The following is a 20832-nucleotide window of genomic DNA, read 5'->3' as shown; positions in this document are numbered from 1 at the left end:
TGTGGGGAAAGCTTTTTAAAAATAACTTGTTTTTAAGTTTTAAGAATGATTAATATTTTCCTTTCACACTAAAAGCGTGAAACTTTGTTATCTAGAATTAAGTATGTACAACTAAAGATCTAGTAGGTACTCATAGATTACCAAGATATCGAGACTCCATCGCATTTTTGTGATTAGTGTAATCTCCACTTAAATTGAATTTGTTTCGAACAACTCAGCCTAAGTCCTATTCTAGAAAATAAAACAAAACATGTCTATTTTTTTAAAGTTTTTTAATCACATTTAAAGTTTATTTATTTTTTTATTTATGCAGTGATAGGTAGATACTAGATATCTTTGTTAGCTTAGAAATTCGAACGGGAAATGCCAATCATACATATTATATTATTATTAAAAACGATCTGTCGAATTTGAATCGGCTTATTATAAATTTAAAACCTACAACCAGTTCCGTGTTTCGCTCGCCAGGTGCACTATTTTGTGAAAATGGGGAAAATTCCATTTCATTTCTCGCCCGGCCGACGCGGACCCTGTCGCCATTTCGAAATACAACCACTGTAAAGAAACGTCCGGACAAAAATTACTAGGAAATAAGAAAAAGAGTTGAGATTTTTGTTTTTCCGTTTCACAACTGAGTAGAGCTGGGTATAATCTTTGATTGACCCAACCCAACATTTTCTCCGATTCGTAACATTGCTTTCATACAATGTAGGTATGATCACTACAGACCACGGATCTTCTCTCAGAATGGGAATGGTTTTTGGCCGTAGTCTACCAGTTACCCCGCTGGCCAAACTTGAGAACATTATGGAGAATCTCAGGCATGCAGGTTTCCTCACGACGTTTTCCTTCACCCTTAAAACACACATATTATCTCCGAAAAGTTAGAGGTGTGCGCCCGGGATCGAACTCCCGACCTCGTGATTAGGAGGCGGACATCTTAACCACTAGGCTATCGCCGCTTTTTTAAATGTGAAGTTATTTAACTGTAAAATTTGTACAAAATAAGTGTAAACTGGATAAATCGAATTCTTAGAAAAATACTGTGTCAGCTTATTTATGTTCTTAATATTTAATCTATCTATAATCTGTTGAACCTGAACCTACCAATGCGACGTTTGTATTTGTCAAAAATTGTATGTTCTATTCACAAACTTATTAGATAGGTCTATTTTGATAAATACCAACGTTGCTAAGTAACTTTTCGACAGGTTACAGATAGATTGAATATTGAAATCTAACAAGAGTCCGTGTTTAGTGTTTCGAGATTTAATAAAGGATATTTTCTTTCAAATACGATCTTTTAATGATATTTCGAGTTGTATGTCATGGTTGTTGTAGTTAGGTTTTATACTAATATTATAAATGCGAAAGTGTGTCTGTCTGTCTGTCTATCTGTTTGTCTGTCCGCTACGCTTTCACGGCTCAACCGCTGAACCGATTTTAATGAAATTTTGTATAGACTTAGGATACATTCCGGGGAAGGAAACAGGCTACTTTTTATCCCGGAAAAACATCATCCGCATTGATCAATTAATTGATCAATGCGGATGATGTTTTTCCGGGAATCAATCCGCATTGATGAAACAATATCCGCTTGATCGATTTGTATGAAAGGTACTGAGGTAGCTTGCGTCCCTGTAATTGACGTAGGCAACTTTTTATCCCGGAAAATCAAACAGTTCCCACGGGATCTTTAAAAACCTAAATCCATGCGGACGAAGTCGCGGGCATCCTCTAGTTGTGAAATAAAATTCAACTCTACTTTTATTGTTATTTTATTGAAACAAAATATAAAGGTAAAGCTGCATAACTATGTACAAGAATTGAGGAAAAGACTATTGCACACCTTCTTGTGAATAAAAGATTTTGAAAATTGTTTATCAATTACTTTTTCAAGATCAACCAATGATTCGAACACATGATCCTCGATATCACTACATCTTTCAACGTAAGTTCGTAGTGTGTTCATAGCTGCTCTTGCCTGCTTATTCGATATTGATGGTTCATAAACTGCTAGATCGTCATCTTCAGCAACGTCACCTTCAGTTTGATCAACTATATCTGTCAATGTTTCAGAAGTAGCTAATCCATCATCACATGTCACATAATCTTCGAATTGGACATCTATATTTTGAAATTCATTCCAACCGGCTACGAAGTTTATGTCTGCGTCAAATTCTTCTTTCAGAGCTTCTTCTTGTGGCATCAAGAATCCACAACTTTTAAAACTGTTTGATATTGTAGTTTGCGATACGTTTATCCAAGCCTTGTCTATCATTCTTATTGCATGCAGTACGTTCATAGGTGAACTAGTCTGTTGCTCCATGTCAGTTACCAGTTTTCTAATAAATTCCTTTCTGTACAACGTTTTAAAGTTCGTAGTTATTCCTTGGTCCAAAGGTTTTAGTTTAAATGTTGTGATGGTAGGCAAAAATTTAACCACCACTGCTTTTAATGGTGGGATCACATGGTGTGCTGTGCAGTTGTCAATAAAGAGTAATATTTTCCGTTTCTCTTTAATCATTTTGCTGTCAATTTTAATGAGCCACTTTTCAAATATCTCAGCCGTCATCCAGGCTTTCTCATTAGCTTGATAGTCGAGCGGTAGAGATTTGCAAGCCGGTTTTTTGACTTTACCAATAACTAAAGGCTTAAGTTTTTCGGTACCTTCCATGTTTGTCGCTAACATTATAGTCAATCGCTCTCCACTGCGGTTTCCTGCATGACATTTCTCATGTTTTAAGTTAAGCGTTTGGTCAGGTAGGCACTTGAAAAAAAGGCCAATCTTGTCAGCATTAAATACGTTTTTCGGTTGATATTTCTCTAATAAACTCTGTAATTCACAATTCCATTCGTGATATAAGTCGTCATCAGTCTTAACGCTTGTATTTCCGCCGTCGTTATCTTTTTTAAAAAGAGATTCATGACGCTTCTTAAATTTTTCCAACCAACCATTGCTGGCTCGAAAAGAATTGTGTCCCAGTGATTTTGAAATCTCTTCGGCCTTTTCACGTATGGAAGATCCACTTGCACTTCTTATCTTTTCGCCATGACACTGGTTTAACCATTCCACCAAATCTTTTTCTACATCAGGAAACTCAGCTTGTCTCAGTCTTTTGCTAGATAAATTGCTACTAGATTCATATCTTGACAATATTTCGGCTCCATTCTTAATTATTGTGTACAATGTGCTTTGTGGTACTCCGAATTGAGCTGCCACGTCTGTTTTACTCATGCCACCATTTTTCACTGCGTTGATAACTTCCACTTTTTCTTGTAGAGTTAAAGTTTTCAATTTTCGTTTGGTATTCATGATGTTGCCTGTACCGACCAATTAAGTAGGTAATAACTGTCAATGTGTATAAACATAAATAAACAAAAGATACAGTAACCGACAATCTTTAAAGTAACGCAGAATCACACGAGAAGTTAAACCGACCGGCCGACCGAGAATGAATAAACGAGCTTGAATATGCGCGTCGTAAGCGCTCGTGCGGGGAGGGTTATCGCCTCCCCCGTCCCCTTTCCCCTCTGGTACCAGGAATTTCGGTTCTGCGCATCGCTAAGCTGGAAATATACAGTGAAACCTCTTTAACTCGAAATCCTCTCTAAGACAAAGTAATTTAATCCCTTCCGTTTTAAGTACAAAAAACGCTATAACTCCAATTATTTAGACGTTATTACTCGAACTTAATATAATTTCCGTGTGATTACTATCAATACCATAGCAGTATCCCGCTCTGTAACTCGAACCACAAATCTATCGACTCTAAATCTCGAAGAACCAATATGGAAACGTTGCTGCCTTTGTAAATCGTAATTTTGTTCGTAAGACTCTTTATCTCGAAGTATTGAATCATTCAATAACCAATTCCAAGAAAACATGTTTTAGTTCACGGGTGGTTTGTTGAATCCGGCCGCCTGCGGAAGTTCTCACTCAATAACAACTATTGTTTACATTTTTGCGTACATCTGCGTATCTACCAAATGTTTCTCTAAAGCTCTGGTTTCCTCCAAAAGCGGTGCCATCATGTAGCGGCCGTAATACAGCGGTGAATGACGTCACTAGAACGTTGTCTATGTAAACAATATGGCGCGGTTTCCTAGATAACGGTATTGACACCGTAACGTCAAAAAGCGGTACCGCCATTTGCATGACGGCCGTCTTGTCGGTGTCGAAGTGTCTGTCAACGTTTTTTTCATGTAGCGGTGAAGGTATTTTCAAGCGTAATATTAATTTGCGTGTAATTTTAAAATATTTATTGTTCAAAATGAGTTTCATCAACTGGACCAGCGAGGATGATGAAATTTTAATTGATTTTGTGCGGGTTCATGATGTGCTATATATGTGTGTGTGTGGTCTGTTCACCGTAATAAAACGGTCAATGCAGTCTCGAACATTCCACATGTTTTCGGCCGTCTTTTTGAGGTCATCATATTGCGTCCGTTTAAAAACGGCACCGCTTTTGGAGGAAACCATAGCTTTAGTTGAAAGTGTCATTCATTACATCTTGTGAATAGTGATAACTAAACTAGAACGATACAACGTTGGCTTACCGTTAGTCAAGAAATAAATAAAATTAACAAACCAAATCTGCTGTTTTGTAGTTACGTACTTACATTGAAAGATATGGTGACATTGGCGACAATAATTAATTAATGCCCTGTAGGTATGCAAAATAAATATACTTACTTACCTATGCAATAGGTGCTACGTGCCGACTAATTAGTACCTCAAAGGGATTATGTTTTTAAGTTACAAAGTCTAAATAATTCGTGATACCGAGAATTTAGGAGCTCAATGGGAGATATACGAGTATAGTGGGGTAATTTATATTGCCTTGATTTACGATTTAACTAGGTTCGAATTATCCAGTTCTACCTAAATAAGTACTACACATTTTCAGTAAAACATTATTAGAATATACCAATCTATTCTGAAGACCGGAACAATAATAAAATTAGATTTGTTTATTCACTTCGAATAGCGTGACCGATTTGGAGCTAGCCGTCACTTCATATCGCGAGCGTGACAAGAATTGTTTACAAGCGACTACATAGTGATCCATACTTCCAGGCAGATGTTCAAACATGGTCAGTTTATCGCTCTTAATGTCTGAGAGATAAGCGCTAGTTTTGCATGGACTCTGCTCCGTACTAAGAAGGCGTTGATGCCATTCTGTCTGCAAATAAAGTCACAATATGACACTCGTCTGTCGTCATAATCTGAAGTATTGTTGTCACTTTCGTTACCTAGTGACTAAGTAGGTACTTAGCTACCTACTACGCAACTTAACTTTCTTTTAATTTATCATTTATTGGTAGTGCGTGTCTGCCTTTCATAAGCACCTCATTAAATTGTGTTAAAAAATATAATGTGGGAGTAAGAGTATCTATAAAGCGCACTTTGCTTAGACTTAAGACAGAGTCAAAAGGAGACAGAGCTATATCTCTCACATAAATCTGTCTCGTTTTAACTCAATCTTAAGTCCTAAGCAAAGTCAAAGTGCGCTCTATAGTAATGAGTAGGTAAATAAAAGGACCAAGTATTGGTGATCATTAGTAAAGTTAGAAGACATGTCTTTTTGATACAAAATTATTATTAGGGTTCCGTACCTCAAAAGGAAAAACGGAACGCTTATAGGATCACTTTGGTGTCTGTCTATCTGTCCGTCCGTCCGTCCGTCGTGTCTGTCAAGAAAACCTAAAGGGTACTTCCCGTTGACCCAGAACAATGATATTTGGCGGGTAGGTAGGTCTTATAGCACAAGTAAAGGAATGAATCTGAAAACCGTGAATTTGTGGTTACATCATTAAAAAAAATTAAATGTGTTAAAATTTTCAAAGTAAGATAACTAACTATACCAAGTGGGGTATCATAATGGACTTTATCTGTATATTCTAAAACAGATTTTTATTTATTTTTATGCTTAATAGTTTTTGATTTATCGTGCAAAATGTCGGTACGGAACCCTCAGTGCGCGAGTCTGACTCGCACTTGGCCGGTTTTTAAATTTTTCCTGAATATTTGTTATCTAGTAAGTAAAGGTACACGACCGGAAGCGATTCGTATCCCCCGTCTTACTTTTACGGCCTTCTAGGTAAAATCTGCATTTGTGTAATGATTCTGTTACGACATAATATGCGCATAAATTAATTTGGTGTGTTAGTTAGTAAGGTAATTAGAAAAACATGCCCGAAAGTAAGGCAGCCGTAAAATGGGAAATCAAGATTAGAAGGTTTGGGGATGTCGACTTTTCTTACGTAAATGTAAGACCCGTAGATGCTATCACTGCAATTTGTGAACCCATTCTCATCCCACCGATTACCCTCTGATTGCTTGGGTTGGCCCCAAGGTAATTATCGATTTTATCGCATTGCCATTTTATCTTACGACTGGCTAAATAAACTAGGAAAGCTTCGAAAATCGATTTTTCTTCAGATCAAAATCAAATCTTATCATACTAATCCCATTCTATAATATATCATACTATAATCCCATTCTATATCCATGCTCTAATAATATTATGATTGCGAAAGTGTCTATCTGTCTTTTTGTCTGCTAATTTTCACGGCCCACACAGAAGATTGCATACCGTATACCGATATAGGCTACTTTTTATCCCAGAAAAAAAAGAGTTCCGAAATTTCCCAAAAAATTCCTTGAAAAACCGATATACTCGTATGAATAAAGTCGCAGGCGTCATCTAGTCATATTATAATTAAAGAGTCTACTACTGAGAAATGAATTGTGATCGCTGTGCATTATGTAATATTATACTTACTTATTTTAAAAAAAACTTTTGTCCGCAACATCAAATAATATTAGGTACTTACAGAGAATAGTCTAACTTATCTACAGACTTCAATTAACTATAGTATAACTAAATAGAATAGTGTCCTGTATCACACTTCAAATAGTGACGGTGATAGCCAATAGTAAAATATTGATTTGTAGTATCTCATTACTTAGAACTGTCTGCAATCAATGTTATGTACAAGATTTGTTTATATGTTTGTTGGTTCATTGGGGGGTTTTCATAAAGGTAGTTATTATTGGTCGTTTCAGTGAAAAATATACGATTAATATTTGTAAAAAAAAACCCTTAAACTTACTAGTTTAAGGTCTTTTTTAAAAGACAGCTTTTTTGAATTGTCATTAAAAAAAATTAATTAGAATAAAATGAAGCTTATCAAATCGCATAATATAAGCTTGGTTTGAAATCGTGGGAAAAAGATAAACAATAAAATGACCGATTATACAGATAAAATGCTAATGCTAAAGTTATAAAGATTTAGGTACGAGTACCTACCAATTTAGCTATTTCAGTCCTAATTTTTTTTTCATTTGAATAACTTAGCTGTATATTAAAGCTTATAGGTTATATTTCTGATTTGGTCCTAAAATTATCATACATATAGAGCTCTATATTTTCATTCTTATCGCTCTTCGAGAGCTAGCTACTATACATTTCTCTTTTGCGATATTTTTATGTTACCGATATATCTCAAGATAAAACTCCCTTGCACCTTCTATTTCTTCGATTTATTCATGTCTGCGCATAAATTTTGCTTTCATAAAGAACTGAAATAAAAATACCTATTTCCGAGATAAGACTTTCGTCTTTTGCGTTTTGGTTCGTCTACCAAATGTTTGCTTTGAAGACTGCCAATTTGCAAACTACAAAGTATTTTAGGAAAAATATCTAGTAGGTCTAGTACCTACCTACCTATTATTTTTCCTAAAATACTAGTCACTATCCCCGGCTTCGCACGAGTGGGCTTACCAATTCTGTACCTACCAAGTAGACCAAAATATGTATGTGATTATCTTTGTAATTATTGGAAAGAAGTGGGGAATATGATGCAGAGAGAGAAAATACGTGAATTTGTAAACATGTTTGTAAACCTTGTACAAAAAATGACGAAAACCAAGTCAGCTGTATTCTGAGACGAAAACTAGTGTTTATTGAAGAAATCCATTAGGAAGTTTAGAAATTCTAAGCTAATACAAAGATAAACGCGGAAAGCGAGTATTATAATTAGAATTAATTGGATAGATAGATAAAGCCTCAATAGCTCAACGGTTGAGGAGCGGACTGAATTCCGAAAGGTCGCTGGTTCAAAACCCACCCGTTGCACTATTCTCGTACCCATTCCTGGCACAAGCTTTACGCTTAACAGGGCTCTCTCCGTCACTCGTTTCATACAATCGTAGTTCCAATTTCATTTGAATATTAAGCAACCAAAGTCCATGAAATTTTGCAGACATATTCTAGAAACTAATATCTGTGTCTGTGGTGTTTTAGATTTTTCTAAAAATATGTAGTTTTAAAATAACAGGGGCTCAAAGATTTGTATGAAAATTTTTAAGACCTCGTAACTTTGAAACCGAATATTTTAACAGAAATCTGGAAAACCACAGACATAGATATTAGTTTCTAGAATATGTCTGCAAAATTTCATGGACTTTGGTTGCTTAATATTCAAATGAAATTGGAACTACGTTTGTATGAAACGAGTGACGGAGACAGCCCTCTTAATTGGAGGGGAAAGGGGAATATTAGTCTTGTTTAACATGGCTAATATTCTTTAAAAAAAATTAGATTAGGTATATTTATACATAGATACGTATTTACAGAATAATGAGTTATTATTTGCATATTTTAGTGTTATTTATGACAACATTACAATAGTTTTCAACGTAATAAGATGATTTATAAACATAGGAATATAGACCATATTATAGGTAGTCTTTGTCAGAGCTTAATGCTAATTCCTGCATTTCAGCAGGCTTAGTTGGCTTAACGGCAGCCACGTCGTAAAGACAACGCTGTTCAAAGCTATCCTTTGTATAATGCTTTTGTCGTTTCATAATGTAGGCATTCTGAGAATAATCCGGATAGACAGGGCTCAGACTGTCAAGGAAAATAAATAAACAATAAGAAAAAACTCAATAAAAAATACTTAGGTAATTTTTTAAATCATAAAACATTTTATAAAACTTTGTTATATGTTAGATTGATTGGACGTACCGTTTAGATACTGTACAAGTGGAAATTAAAAATTTATAACACCCCCGACAAGTGAAGATTACAGTAACTAGAAAAAAGCTGATAACTTTCAAACGGCTGAACCGATTTTCTTGGATTCACTCTCGAAGAACACTCTCGATCAAGCCCCACCTTTCAAACAAAAAAAATAAAATAAAATCGGTTCATTAGTTTAGGAGCTACGATGCCACAGACAGATACATAATAGATACACACGTCAAACTTATAACACCCTTCTTTTTGGGTGGGGGGTTAAAATATCACGTTGTATATATGTATTAAGTCTACATTCATGTTTTACGGTTATTGTTAGTTTGCGTATTTGTTTCTTAGTTATTGATGATTTCATTGTTTTAAAGTTTGATATTGTTTGTTACAGGTATTTTTGGAGAATAATAACGTTTTGGTAAGACAGAATTCGGATTTGGGTATGAAAGATTATTTGTTCTTAAAACTATGTACTTCCAAATGCCTACTATCACCAGGTGTTGAAGTTCTGCTACGATGCTTGCTAAAACCATTTTATATAATTTCTTCTAGTGAGCGTGTTACATCTTTGTTACGCAAAAATGTAGGTATTCTACGTACTAAAGTAGTGTTTGGAAAAAAAAAATTACAGTGGAGACTGCCCACAGAATTGATAACTTAAAACTAAGAAATAGCAATGTTTTTTGGACGTTCAAATCAATTGTAGTATCAAAAATTAAAATTTAATACTATTTCGTTTAGTTTTTACATCTTTCTATCGGCACTTTGAGCACTATTAACATAAGCATGTTGATGATGCGATCTAGTTTTTACCCAAAATTGCCCAACGTGCCTAAAGAAGTTTTCATTTAAAAAAAGATTCCGACGAATTGAGAACCTCCTCCTTTTTTGAAGTCGGTTAAAAAACCGGTCAAGTGCGAGTCGGACTCGCAGACGAAAGGTTCCGTACCATCATACAAAGTATGCCTCACACTTTTTTGCAGAACACTGCAAGTTAATAACGGACTGCGCCATCTATGTGCGATTTAGTAAATTAAGTTTTTTGAGAACATATTTAAATTTTTTTGTGTGATATAATTACAAATTCATGGTTTTCGGATTTCTCCCTTTACCTAGGTATAAGACCTACCTACCTGCCAAAGTTCATGATTCAAGATCAACGGGAAGTACCTACCCTTTTCTTAACTTCGAAGTGGTTTTCTTAACTGACACGACAGATGGATAGACGGACAGATAGATAGACAGGTAGGCAGACAGACAGACAACAAAGTGATCCTATAAGGGTTCCTTATTTCCTTTTGAGGTACGGAACCCTAAAAATCTAAATATTCTCATAAAAAATTGGCAAATGAAGTTTTTCATTTACAGTACAAACTAGTTACACATACGCCGCTTACGTCGTTGAAAATATAAACCGAATAATAAACTTTAGGAAAATGCAGCCGCTTTATGAAAAGGCGTTTCTTGTTTGGCAACGTAACCGCTGTTTTGTCGGTGGCGTACAATTTTTTTTCCTCCCTTTCTCCATAACCGCTCATTCAAAACCCGCTCTGAATTTTTCATTTGAAAGCCGCAAACTTGGGTGTATTCATGCCAGAATATTATCTTGGCTCTCAATACTTTAAAGTTTTCATTGCACAATGCAGTTTATTTACGCGGAATATAATCTGGGATCTCATAACAAATCTAACTGGGGTTTTCTATTAAACGAAAGCTGTAGTTACGTTTTGAAAAGAAATTGTGTTTTCAAGCACAAATGTGTATAGAAGTTTCAATGCTTTATTCTTTGACGATTCAACTTTTCGTATTATTACTCTACAGATTCCAACAATACCTCATTATTTTCTGTTCCGTAATTTAAGATGGATGGAGCTCCTTATATCCGTCTTACTATTTATTCTATTACATGTTAACGTACTCCGTCTCTTTTCAAGACAAAATCACCATTTGACCATACCACCACCACATACTACCACCGGTTCGGAAAGTAATTTCTACTGAGAAAAGCCGGCAAGAAACTCAGCAGTTGTTGTTTTCAAATCATAGAAAAGTTACAATATTGTTAATGTAACCATTCATTAAACCATTTTGTGGGGAACTGAAAGGTCCACCGGTTGCTTCCACATAGCTTTGAAATGAAATGAAATGAAATCTAAATGAAATGAAATTTGTCGTCCATTAATTAATTAAAGAATTCATTAATGATTATTTTTACACATTTTAAGTTTGTGATTTTGTGAGATAAAAACTGTTTCAGATTTCGTAAATACACTTCCCCACATAAACTGAGATGATACTAATATAACAAAGCTTTGGTAAAGACGGAAAAGTTAAAAAATAAATCCAGGAACTTTTCTTCAAGTCCTCTCAAGATTTACTAGGGCATGCCACTTATAACAGTTGTGTATAATGTTCAGCAATTCAACGTAAGACAGCGGCCCTCAACACCTAAGCTTCCAAAAATTACCTTCGCACAAAAGGGCTAGCACTCGAGTGCTGAGCCGTGAAGTTAGTGACCCTTTTAGTATTTCTTTAAGACGGGTAAAAAGGTATTGTTTCAATTTTCATATAGTCGTACTTTCTTGACTTGTAGGCTAGCTGTGTTGCTAACATGTCTAACATCCACTCAACCGGCTTAAAGGTGTACAGTTATCAACAAAGCTAGGTTTGCACTTTGCACCCGCCACCAGTACAAGCGTCTATAGACGGGTGCAAACAGCAAACCTAGCTTTGTTGCTGACTGTACATACATCTTTGAGCTCGGGTTACTTTGGAACTACACATTTTTATGGAAATCTGACAAACCACAGACAAAGAAAGATATTGGTTTCTAGAACGTACCTCTCTACAAAATTTCATTTAGTTTGATTTGTTACTATTGTGAATTTCACCTAAGTAAGTATATGGGAATAAGCATTGATGAGCGCGCTAGGGCTAATTCTCTTATAGGTTTTAATCAACAGATTGGTCTGGGTGGATCTTGTTTAAATGCTACTGAACCACCTGCTTTTGCTAAGAATCCATTATAATTACAGCTTCAAGTTTTCAATTAATCACTAGTTACGTCGTCGAGACATGGAGGTTGAACGCTCTATAGTACAACAAAAAATGTGTTCCCACAATTAATTATTATGCATGACAAAACAATTGATATTACGTAATTATACATAAATCTCTTTAAGAGCTTTGTTTTTGTATTTTTAATATAAGAAAAGTAATAATTTTACTAACATGGCTAGTAGCTACGTATTATGCAATTATAATATTTTATTTTATTAGAGTGCAGAGTCAAACTAATGTTTCAATATAATAAGTTTAGGGTATTTCTAACTAAGAAAGCATGGAAAATTATAGAGTTCCATTAGTCTACAGAATGTGTTGCAACACTTGATAATTTACTCGCAACTCCATTGCCCGAAATTCCTCACCTACGTTACTGTGTGTATACTTAGATAGGTATATAAGTAGGGTATTTCACGGAAACCTGTCAGTCTTTATCACATCATCAAACTTCTGACAATATAATATTGAAATAACATCTTTAGCGAACTTGCAACTAAGTAATAAGTACCCATAACTCGTCGAGCGTATAATATTATTATAAAACTTCCCAGCCTATCGTATTTCTAGTTTAAAATTGGAATTTGAAAGCCTGAGTTCTCCCGAGCTTGAAACTTGGAAAATTCGATATCGTCAATTAGTATGTTGGCTCGAGTATGAGGTAGCCTGAGTGCCTGACTCAGCCTGAGTGTAGTTGGTGCTCGAGCTCAATTTATGCTCTACTGTAAACGTACGTAACTCTGGTGATGCTTCTAAGGTGTCAGTTACAAGTAAACTCATATCCATACTAATATTATAAATATGACATACCGTCCGTTTAACCAATTTTTATGAAAGGTTTTTTTAAATCCTGAAACAAGTTTGCCGTTGATACCGCCGATACTTGGTACCGCTTGGCGGCACAGCTTTGCCGGTATAGAGATAGCTTGCATCTTGGAATATTCGTGATGTCCTGACAGGGCCTCATATTATATTAATGTTAGATTTAAGCATCTACGAGTAGGTTCATGAACGCAAATTATTCGTCGGCGTGTACTTAGGTTTTTAGATTAAATAGTTTTGATTTTTTGGGATAAAAAGTACCTAACCTATATCACTCTTCAGGTTCTTTAACTATATCCAGGCAAAAAATCAGGTTGTTCCGTTGCAACGTGATTAAAGGATAAACCAATCAACCAACAAACCAAAAAATCAAACGTACTTTCGTATCTATACTATGGGTAGTGATAAAAATGAAAATAGGCTCAAAAATACACTGACTCAGTTTATACAGCGTTTCATAAAGTCTAAAGTCTGGCCTAGCGACTGGTTGGCAGGTAAACGGAAATTATTAGCGGGGTCGACGACCGCCCGCCTAGCGCGACGCCCGCGCCCGCCCAAACATCACGATAGACAGCTTGATTATACTTTTTATTACTCTACGGTTTATGGGCTGATTAACATTGGTTAATGCCTTTTGTTACATTACATACTCTATTTATAATACACTATTTCAGATCATCTTAAATAGTAATAACTTCGGCGAGGTGAATTTAGTTTTTTTTTTTAAAACCTGAGAGAACTCTTCAAAATCGGTGAAACGGGTGAGCTGTGAAAAGCTGGCAAACTTTTTAACCCCCGACCCAAAAAGAGGGGTGTTATAAGTTTGACGTGTGTATCTGTGTATTTGTCTGTGGCATCGTAGCTCCTAAACGAATGAACCGATTTTAATTTAGTTTTTTTTTTTGTTTAAAAGGTGGCTTCATCGAGAGTGTTCTTAGCTATAATCCAAGAAAATCGATCCAGTTTTAAAGTTATCAGCTCTTTCTAGTTACTGTAACCTTCACTTGTCGGGAGTGTTATAAATTTTTAATTTACACTTGTGTTACATTATATACACTATTTGAGATCATCTTAAATACTAATAACTTCGTCCAGGTGAATTTAGGTTTTTTAACCTCAGCGTGTCGGGGGATTTTAATTTATAATGTGTTGTGATAATCAAGAAAAAAAATAAAAATTACTTACCCAATTTCTCAAACGCTAGTCAGACAAATACTAGTAAGATTGTGGTTGATTGTGGTGATTCGTCAAAATATGTGCACTAAGATCTTAGATTGGAATGAATCCACAAAGATTTTACGTGGGCGAATCCTAGAGCAAAAGGCAGTAATGTTAATAAAGGCATTATCTAGGATTCCAGTTTGTAGTCACAGTAATGCCTTTTCCTATTTTGTATTGACAGGAAATGTAAAGGAAAAGGAGCATTGGATGTTCAAACTTGTCAATATCCTACAGTAGCTTACGGCAAATTTACCTTTCAAGGAGCACCAATATACTTTAAGAGGGGTCCTGTCACATGTAGTGTAAGCTTTGAAAACAAACGCCAGTGGTTTTACTTTGAAAACTCTTTGAAAATGTCGTTGGTTGTTTATAAAATAAATTCTTTCAGTCCTGCTTTCAGTGGTGAAATATTTTTTATTCAAAATACACCTTCACAAGTGCCTTTGAATATTCAAATTTTACTTTAGTAAGTTCAGGCAATTTAGCGATACGATGCCGTGTAGAAAGTACATAGAAACCAATAAGAGGTATGGGTTCCATTGAATTGCCATAGGAACCCCTTCCAAGTTGGCCCGCTTCTATCTTAGACTGAAACATCACTTACCACCAAGTGACATTGCAGGCAAGGGCAACACAATAGTAGTTCCATGTAGTATGTAGGTGTACGTAAATCAATTTCGCTTCGTATTATTAAAAAAAACAATCGAATAAGTTACGCTAGATGATATTGCAGTTGGGAAACTAACAGAAAACAAGTGTAAATTAAATAACACCCCCGACAAGTGAAGGTTACAGTAACTAGAAAATAGCTGATAACTTTCAAACAGCTGAACCGATTTTCTTGGATTATACCTAAGAACACTCTCGATCAAGCCATCTTTCAAACAAAAAAACTAAATTAAAACCGGTTCATTCGTTTAGGGGCTACGATGTCACAGACAGATACACACGTCAAACTTATAACACCCTTCTTTTTGGGTCAGGGGTTAATGAAAATAAGTGAGCGAATAAAATGTTAACATTCATATTGGAAAATAATGGTAGGCAGCGAGTTGATTTTAACATTCATACTGCAAGTAATCAATATTATCTGCATTCGAATCGATAGCATATTTCGCAACACTAGATCAAACTAATAAAGCGCTGGTATAATGAACTGCGCGGTTGATTGAATCCATTGTCAATCGAAGACTAAAATTCAATCCAGCGACCTACATGGCCCGCAATACGCCTTCGCTCCATGCCTGAAGCAATGCAGATGAGAGCTGCGAGCCGAATTAGTTGTTATGTAAATAGCGGTAAAGCTCGAAGTCGTGTGAGCAAATATTTGTGCATGGTAACGAAGATGTTATTGAATGCACAGCTGTAATATGTTCCGATATTGTTTGTTTTGAAGTTGTTTCGTAGTGGTTTATGGTGTATTTCGTCCTAGAAAGCGATTTAACTTATAATTGGGAATAGCCTGAATATTTGGTGCATTGAAATGGAAGCATACGCATAGCTGGGATTTGAAATACTCTTCCGCGATCTGTATTTCCTACCAATTATAATCTCGAGTATCTCAACAAGAGTGAATACTAGGCCACATCGTCACTTGCTATCAGGTGGAATTGTGGTCAAGTGTGTGCCTATCCATACCTATTAGTACTTATTATAAATGCAAATGTGTATCCGTCTGTTTGCTAGCTTTTTATACTGGAAAATCAGAAGAAAATAACGTTAATAAAAATATAGTCAATCGCATATGGCTACTTAATGTGGAAACGTTCCATAGCGAGAGCAGGATTTTTCAGATTTCAGCAGCATCGTGCGCGCTTTTAAAAGCTTAAGCAGACAGAGGTCATCACCAACGTCATCGGCTTTTCCTCGATACGCCCAATGCAGCCGAATCTTGTTCCGTACATATTTTCAGTACCTATTGAAAAAGTAGCCTCTGCACCGATGCATCGTACAACCGAGCATAGCGCATTTTTTAGAACCGACGATAGTTTAATTATGTTATTTCCATACAATTTAAATATTCTCGTCTTAACGATACATACTCGTAGTTGAGTATGAAAATGATGGGAGTCTTTTCCCCTCATTAAAATTTGCATAAACTTAGATTATGGAATACGCAATTTTCTCGATAGCACCGAGACAAGGCAAGCTTTTTCTCACGCGAGCCATGTTCCGGTTACTGATTTTTTCGTTTTTTAGGGTTCCGCATCTCCAGAGAAAAAAGTAACCCTTATAGGGTCCTGTCTGTCTGTCTGTCTGTCTGTCTGTCCGTCTGTCCTTCCTTATAGGATCACTTCGTTGTCTGTCTGTTGGTTTATCTGTGCGTGTCTGTGGTTTTTAAAAATACCGTGGGAACTCTTTGATTTATCGATTTCTCTACCTCTATGCAAACAATCATTTCGATGCTTCGTTGCCATGTGATTGAAGAACAAACCGACCAGCACGCTTTCATATCTAAATATGGGCAGAGATATGGGAAGTATACAAGGTACCTTCGCAATTGAAGAACTTGTATACCCAGTAATATTTCCGACGTATTGACAACCCAGTAACAGACGAATTGAATCGGTTTTACAGTAGATTGATTGTAGTTTTCCACCGAATCGTTTATTTGGTGCTGACCGCGAATTTTATGACCTGATTCAATTCAATTTCGACTGTTATGTGTATTTATTTTATTTTGTTTGTTTTTTTATAAGCTCTAACTTAAATTAACAAACTATTAGATCAATTATTATAAATCGTCTTTAGGTGTATCACTTCAATTTCCTTCTTGTAACTTCAGTGTGTATCAGTAATATCTAAGGTATTCGTTATAAAATATAATACAAGTGTAAATTAAAAATTTATAACAGCCCCGACGATCCAAAGTATTTGAGTTTTCCAAAACATCATTTTCAAATAAATAATTATGTATTTAGGCAACGTCCATCTTGACAGCTTGACATTTGTCTATTGACATAATATTATGAACCTAACGGTTATCTAACCTTCTTTTCTACAAGAAAACTAGAAAAGAGCTGATAACTCTTAAACGACTGAACCAATTTTTTTAGATTATAGCTAAGAACACTCTCGATCAAGCCACCTTTCAAACAAAAAAAACTAAACTAAAATCGGTTCATTCGTTTAGGCGCTACGATGCTACAGACAGATACACAGATACACAGATACACAGATACACAGATACACAGATACACAGATACACAGATACACAGATAAACAGATACACAGACACACAGATACACGCGTCAAACTTATAACACCCCTCTTTTTGGGTCGGGGGTTAAAAATAGACCTTAATTTTAAGTCTAAAAGTTCAAATAAGTTTGTTAATTTATTGTTGAATCATTTCGTCGTTATTCAAAGAGTCCTTGACATATTGTTAATTTTACAACCGCAATCATCTGTTATTTCGCGGTTTAAGATCATCATCACGCGCGTGACCTTGAATATTTTCAAGAGTATGAACATTAATTTCAAGTGAAGTGAGTCATCATTAAACTTGTTTGACTTTCAAGTTTATGTCTGCAGGTGTAATTCACACAGCCGAAATGCGAGGCCGACCAAAATGGGAAAAATTCCTCAACATTCGTCGTTTGTACACAATAGACCTTATCTTTTTTGGCCAACAATGTGTGTCGCATAACTGTGTCTGTCGTAAACCTGATACAGTTCGCTCTTTTGTGTACACTTTCTGGTCGCATATGTGCACAGTGGGCACTTGAGCCTCATTTATATCATGCGTGTCTTGTCACTTTCTTTAAACTAACTGTAAATCTTCTGTGCAAGTAAAAGTCACTACGTCATAAGATTCTTAAGTTGTCGTTTTGTGAGTAATTTGAGATCATTATTTTCATTTTCAATTAATTTGAGTATCTTGTCTTTTGTGTTGTTAAATACCTATTCCTTCAATATTACTTTATTTATAAGCTAAGTAGGTAACTTAACTACGTCGCGTCGGCTGGATTTTTTAAAAATCCCGGAGAGACTCTTTGACTATCTTTCTTAGGAGGCGAGTTATTTCTGCACCAACTATCGTCAAAATTGGTTAAGGGGATGGGCTGTGAAAAGTAATAGACAAATAGACACACACTTTTGTATGTGCTATTTGTAATATTATAAAATACTAGCTGATGCCCGCAGCTACGCCCGCGTGGATTTAGGATGCATGTATTATTCATATAAACCTTCCTCTTGAATCACTCTATCTATTAAAAAAATTGCATCAAAATCCGTTACGTAGTTTTAAAGATCTAAGCATATATAGGGACAGACAGACAGGGAAGCGACTTTGTTTTTAACCCCCGACCCAAAAAGAGGGGTGTTATAAGTTTGACGTGTGTATCTGTGTATCTGTGTATCTGTGTATCTGTCTGTGGCATCGTAGCGCCTAAACGAATGAACCGATTTTAATTTAGTTTTTTTTGTTTGAAAGGTGGCTTGATCGAGAGTGTTCTTAGCTATAATCTAAAAAAATTGGTTCAGCCGTTTAAGAGTTATCAGCTCTTTTCTAGTTTTCTTGTAGAAAAGAAGGTTAGATAACCGTTAGGTTCATAATATTATGTCAATAGACAAATGTCAAGCTGTCAAGATGGACGTTGCCTAAATACATAATTATTTATTTGAAAATGATGTTTTGGAAAACTCAGATACTTTGGATCGTCGGGGGTGTTATAAATTTTTAATTTACACTTGTATACTATGTAGTGATATCATTATTCATTACCCTTTTTGACTTGTTTAAACCTTGAGCGCGTTATATTTGTTTTATCTGCTCGGTTATCACAGATGTAGAGTCTACATGTTTTCAGTAGCCACATGGGAAATATCAGAATCTCGACTATATTATTCCCGCTAATGCGCCAGCTTCTAACCATTCTAACGTTTTGCACATAAAGCTGACTGCGCAAAGTGCAGACCTATTATTCCAAGTTGGTTTTCTCTCGAGCGCTCTAATTCACAACTCTCGATACCGAACAGACAACTAATTCCCCGACGTAGTTTACGAAATCCGACTCCACAATTACGATTCCGAAGCTATACGGTTTAAAACTTTAAAGTTGGCTAACATCTAACTATTGTGTTTCTCGTATCTTTTTTTAGCTTCGATTTTCTTCTTTAAATTTAAACTAATTGTGAGAATCTTAGTTTAAAAGGAATTTGGAAAATTCTTGTCCGGTTTGTCTGCAAAACTAATTATAAGGTGCTTTTTTGTTCTTTATAGGAGTTCTATAGTCTTGTTTGTCTGGTATTATTGCCAGTGATATAGATCCGAGACATGATCGTTAATAATTTATGGACCTCATAATAAAGCTTAGAGTCACTTAGCGGGCGATGGAAAGAGGTATACTTGGAGTCTCTTTAGGTGATCAAATCAGAAATTAGGATATCCGGAGGAGAAAAAGGGTAACTGACATAGTTCAACAGGTTGCGAATCCGAAGTGGCAATTTGCAAAGCACATAGTTCGAAAAACTGACAGAGTTGGGGTTCCATGGTGCTAAAAACGAGCTGGCACCGGGAAGCTCAACGTTGGAAGACCCCGCCTAGATCAAACAAACATCAAAGGAGTCGTTGGGAGCCGTTGGATACAGGCGCGTGGCGTAAGATTATGGCCTGTGCCCCTACAAGAGAACTATATCTGCAGTGGATTGATAATGTAGTGGACCGGTTGATAATGATGATAATTTAGCCTTATTTGGCGGTCCCGTATACCCAACGTTCATACTACTAGCATCCTCATAATAGTATTGAAGAGCGAGTGCATGGAAAATTAGCTCTGGTGCGTTTTTGTGTCAACACAATGCAATGACGCGATCCTAGCGCTCAGCAGCCGCTTTGTGGGGAATACTCCCGTTCACAATTATGAATTTTTCTGAATAATGCCAGATTCACTTGGCGTTGCCGTTTCTGGGAGTGGTTCATTATGCGACGTGTGTTTTAATGATTCCGTCATATAATTGTCAGATGGATACTCGTTATCAATACTTGATATCTCTCATTAATTTTAATAAAGCCGAACACAACAAGGTTACTAGTGGCATAGCACATATTATCGGTCACAAAGGTGAATCTATATTCATGTAGCAATAATAAGTCATCGAGAACGTGCGAGAAGCTACTCAATTATATCAATGAACTTTGAGGATATTTGCGTCATCCATCTGTTGGTATAAAAACAAGAATCAATCTGAGAAGTGCAAGACTGTATGGTAAGTGATTGTGAGTCATTTGTTTATGAATATTTTTAATAAGCAGAAGATTTTTTGTATTACACTTTATAAATTGCAATTCCTCAACCTAGGAACACCAGTACATATTTCTTGTAGTTCATGTATTGAAAACAAATATATTAAGTATGTCACCCCGACGCACTCCCAGCTGCTATCAGATTGGTCTAGTAGTCTGATCCTTTATACGAACTGATATGATGCCGTTTTCGTAAAACTACCTACTTCAGGACTTGGATATGCCAGTAGTCAATCCGGCATCTCGACTTTAATACGTATACAGTCAAAGTTTCCATCGAATCGAAGGCTTTCTCACAGTCCACAAACGCGAGAAAAGTAGCCGATTATACTCATCAGTCTTCTTTGATCTATTTTACTGAAGCCTTTTCGGAATCCGGCTTGTTCGGGTGTAAGGATACTATGAAAGAGTCTGTGCTCAAACATAAATATTAAG

At 35.9% G+C, this 20832-nt stretch overlaps 1 protein-coding gene across 8 annotated transcripts in view; it reads left to right on the top strand.

The window, feature by feature from the left end:
- Positions 1-20832, top strand: part of LOC123873606 (rap1 GTPase-activating protein 1) — a 375763-nt gene that overhangs the window by 311189 nt on the left and 43742 nt on the right. Inside the window, exon 2 of one of the 8 annotated variants that reach the window (XM_045918519.1) lies at positions 9436-9462. The exons of the other annotated variants lie outside the window; for them this stretch is intronic. Within the exon in view, the coding sequence (XP_045774475.1) occupies positions 9436-9462 (27 nt within the window). The remainder of the gene's footprint in view (positions 1-9435; positions 9463-20832) is intronic. 8 annotated transcript variants of the gene reach the window in all.

This window comes from Maniola jurtina, chromosome 17, assembly GCF_905333055.1.
Source record: "Maniola jurtina chromosome 17, ilManJurt1.1, whole genome shotgun sequence".
Classification (NCBI taxonomy): Eukaryota; Metazoa; Arthropoda; class Insecta; order Lepidoptera; family Nymphalidae; genus Maniola; species Maniola jurtina.
This window is presented reverse-complemented; position numbering and strand designations above follow the sequence as displayed.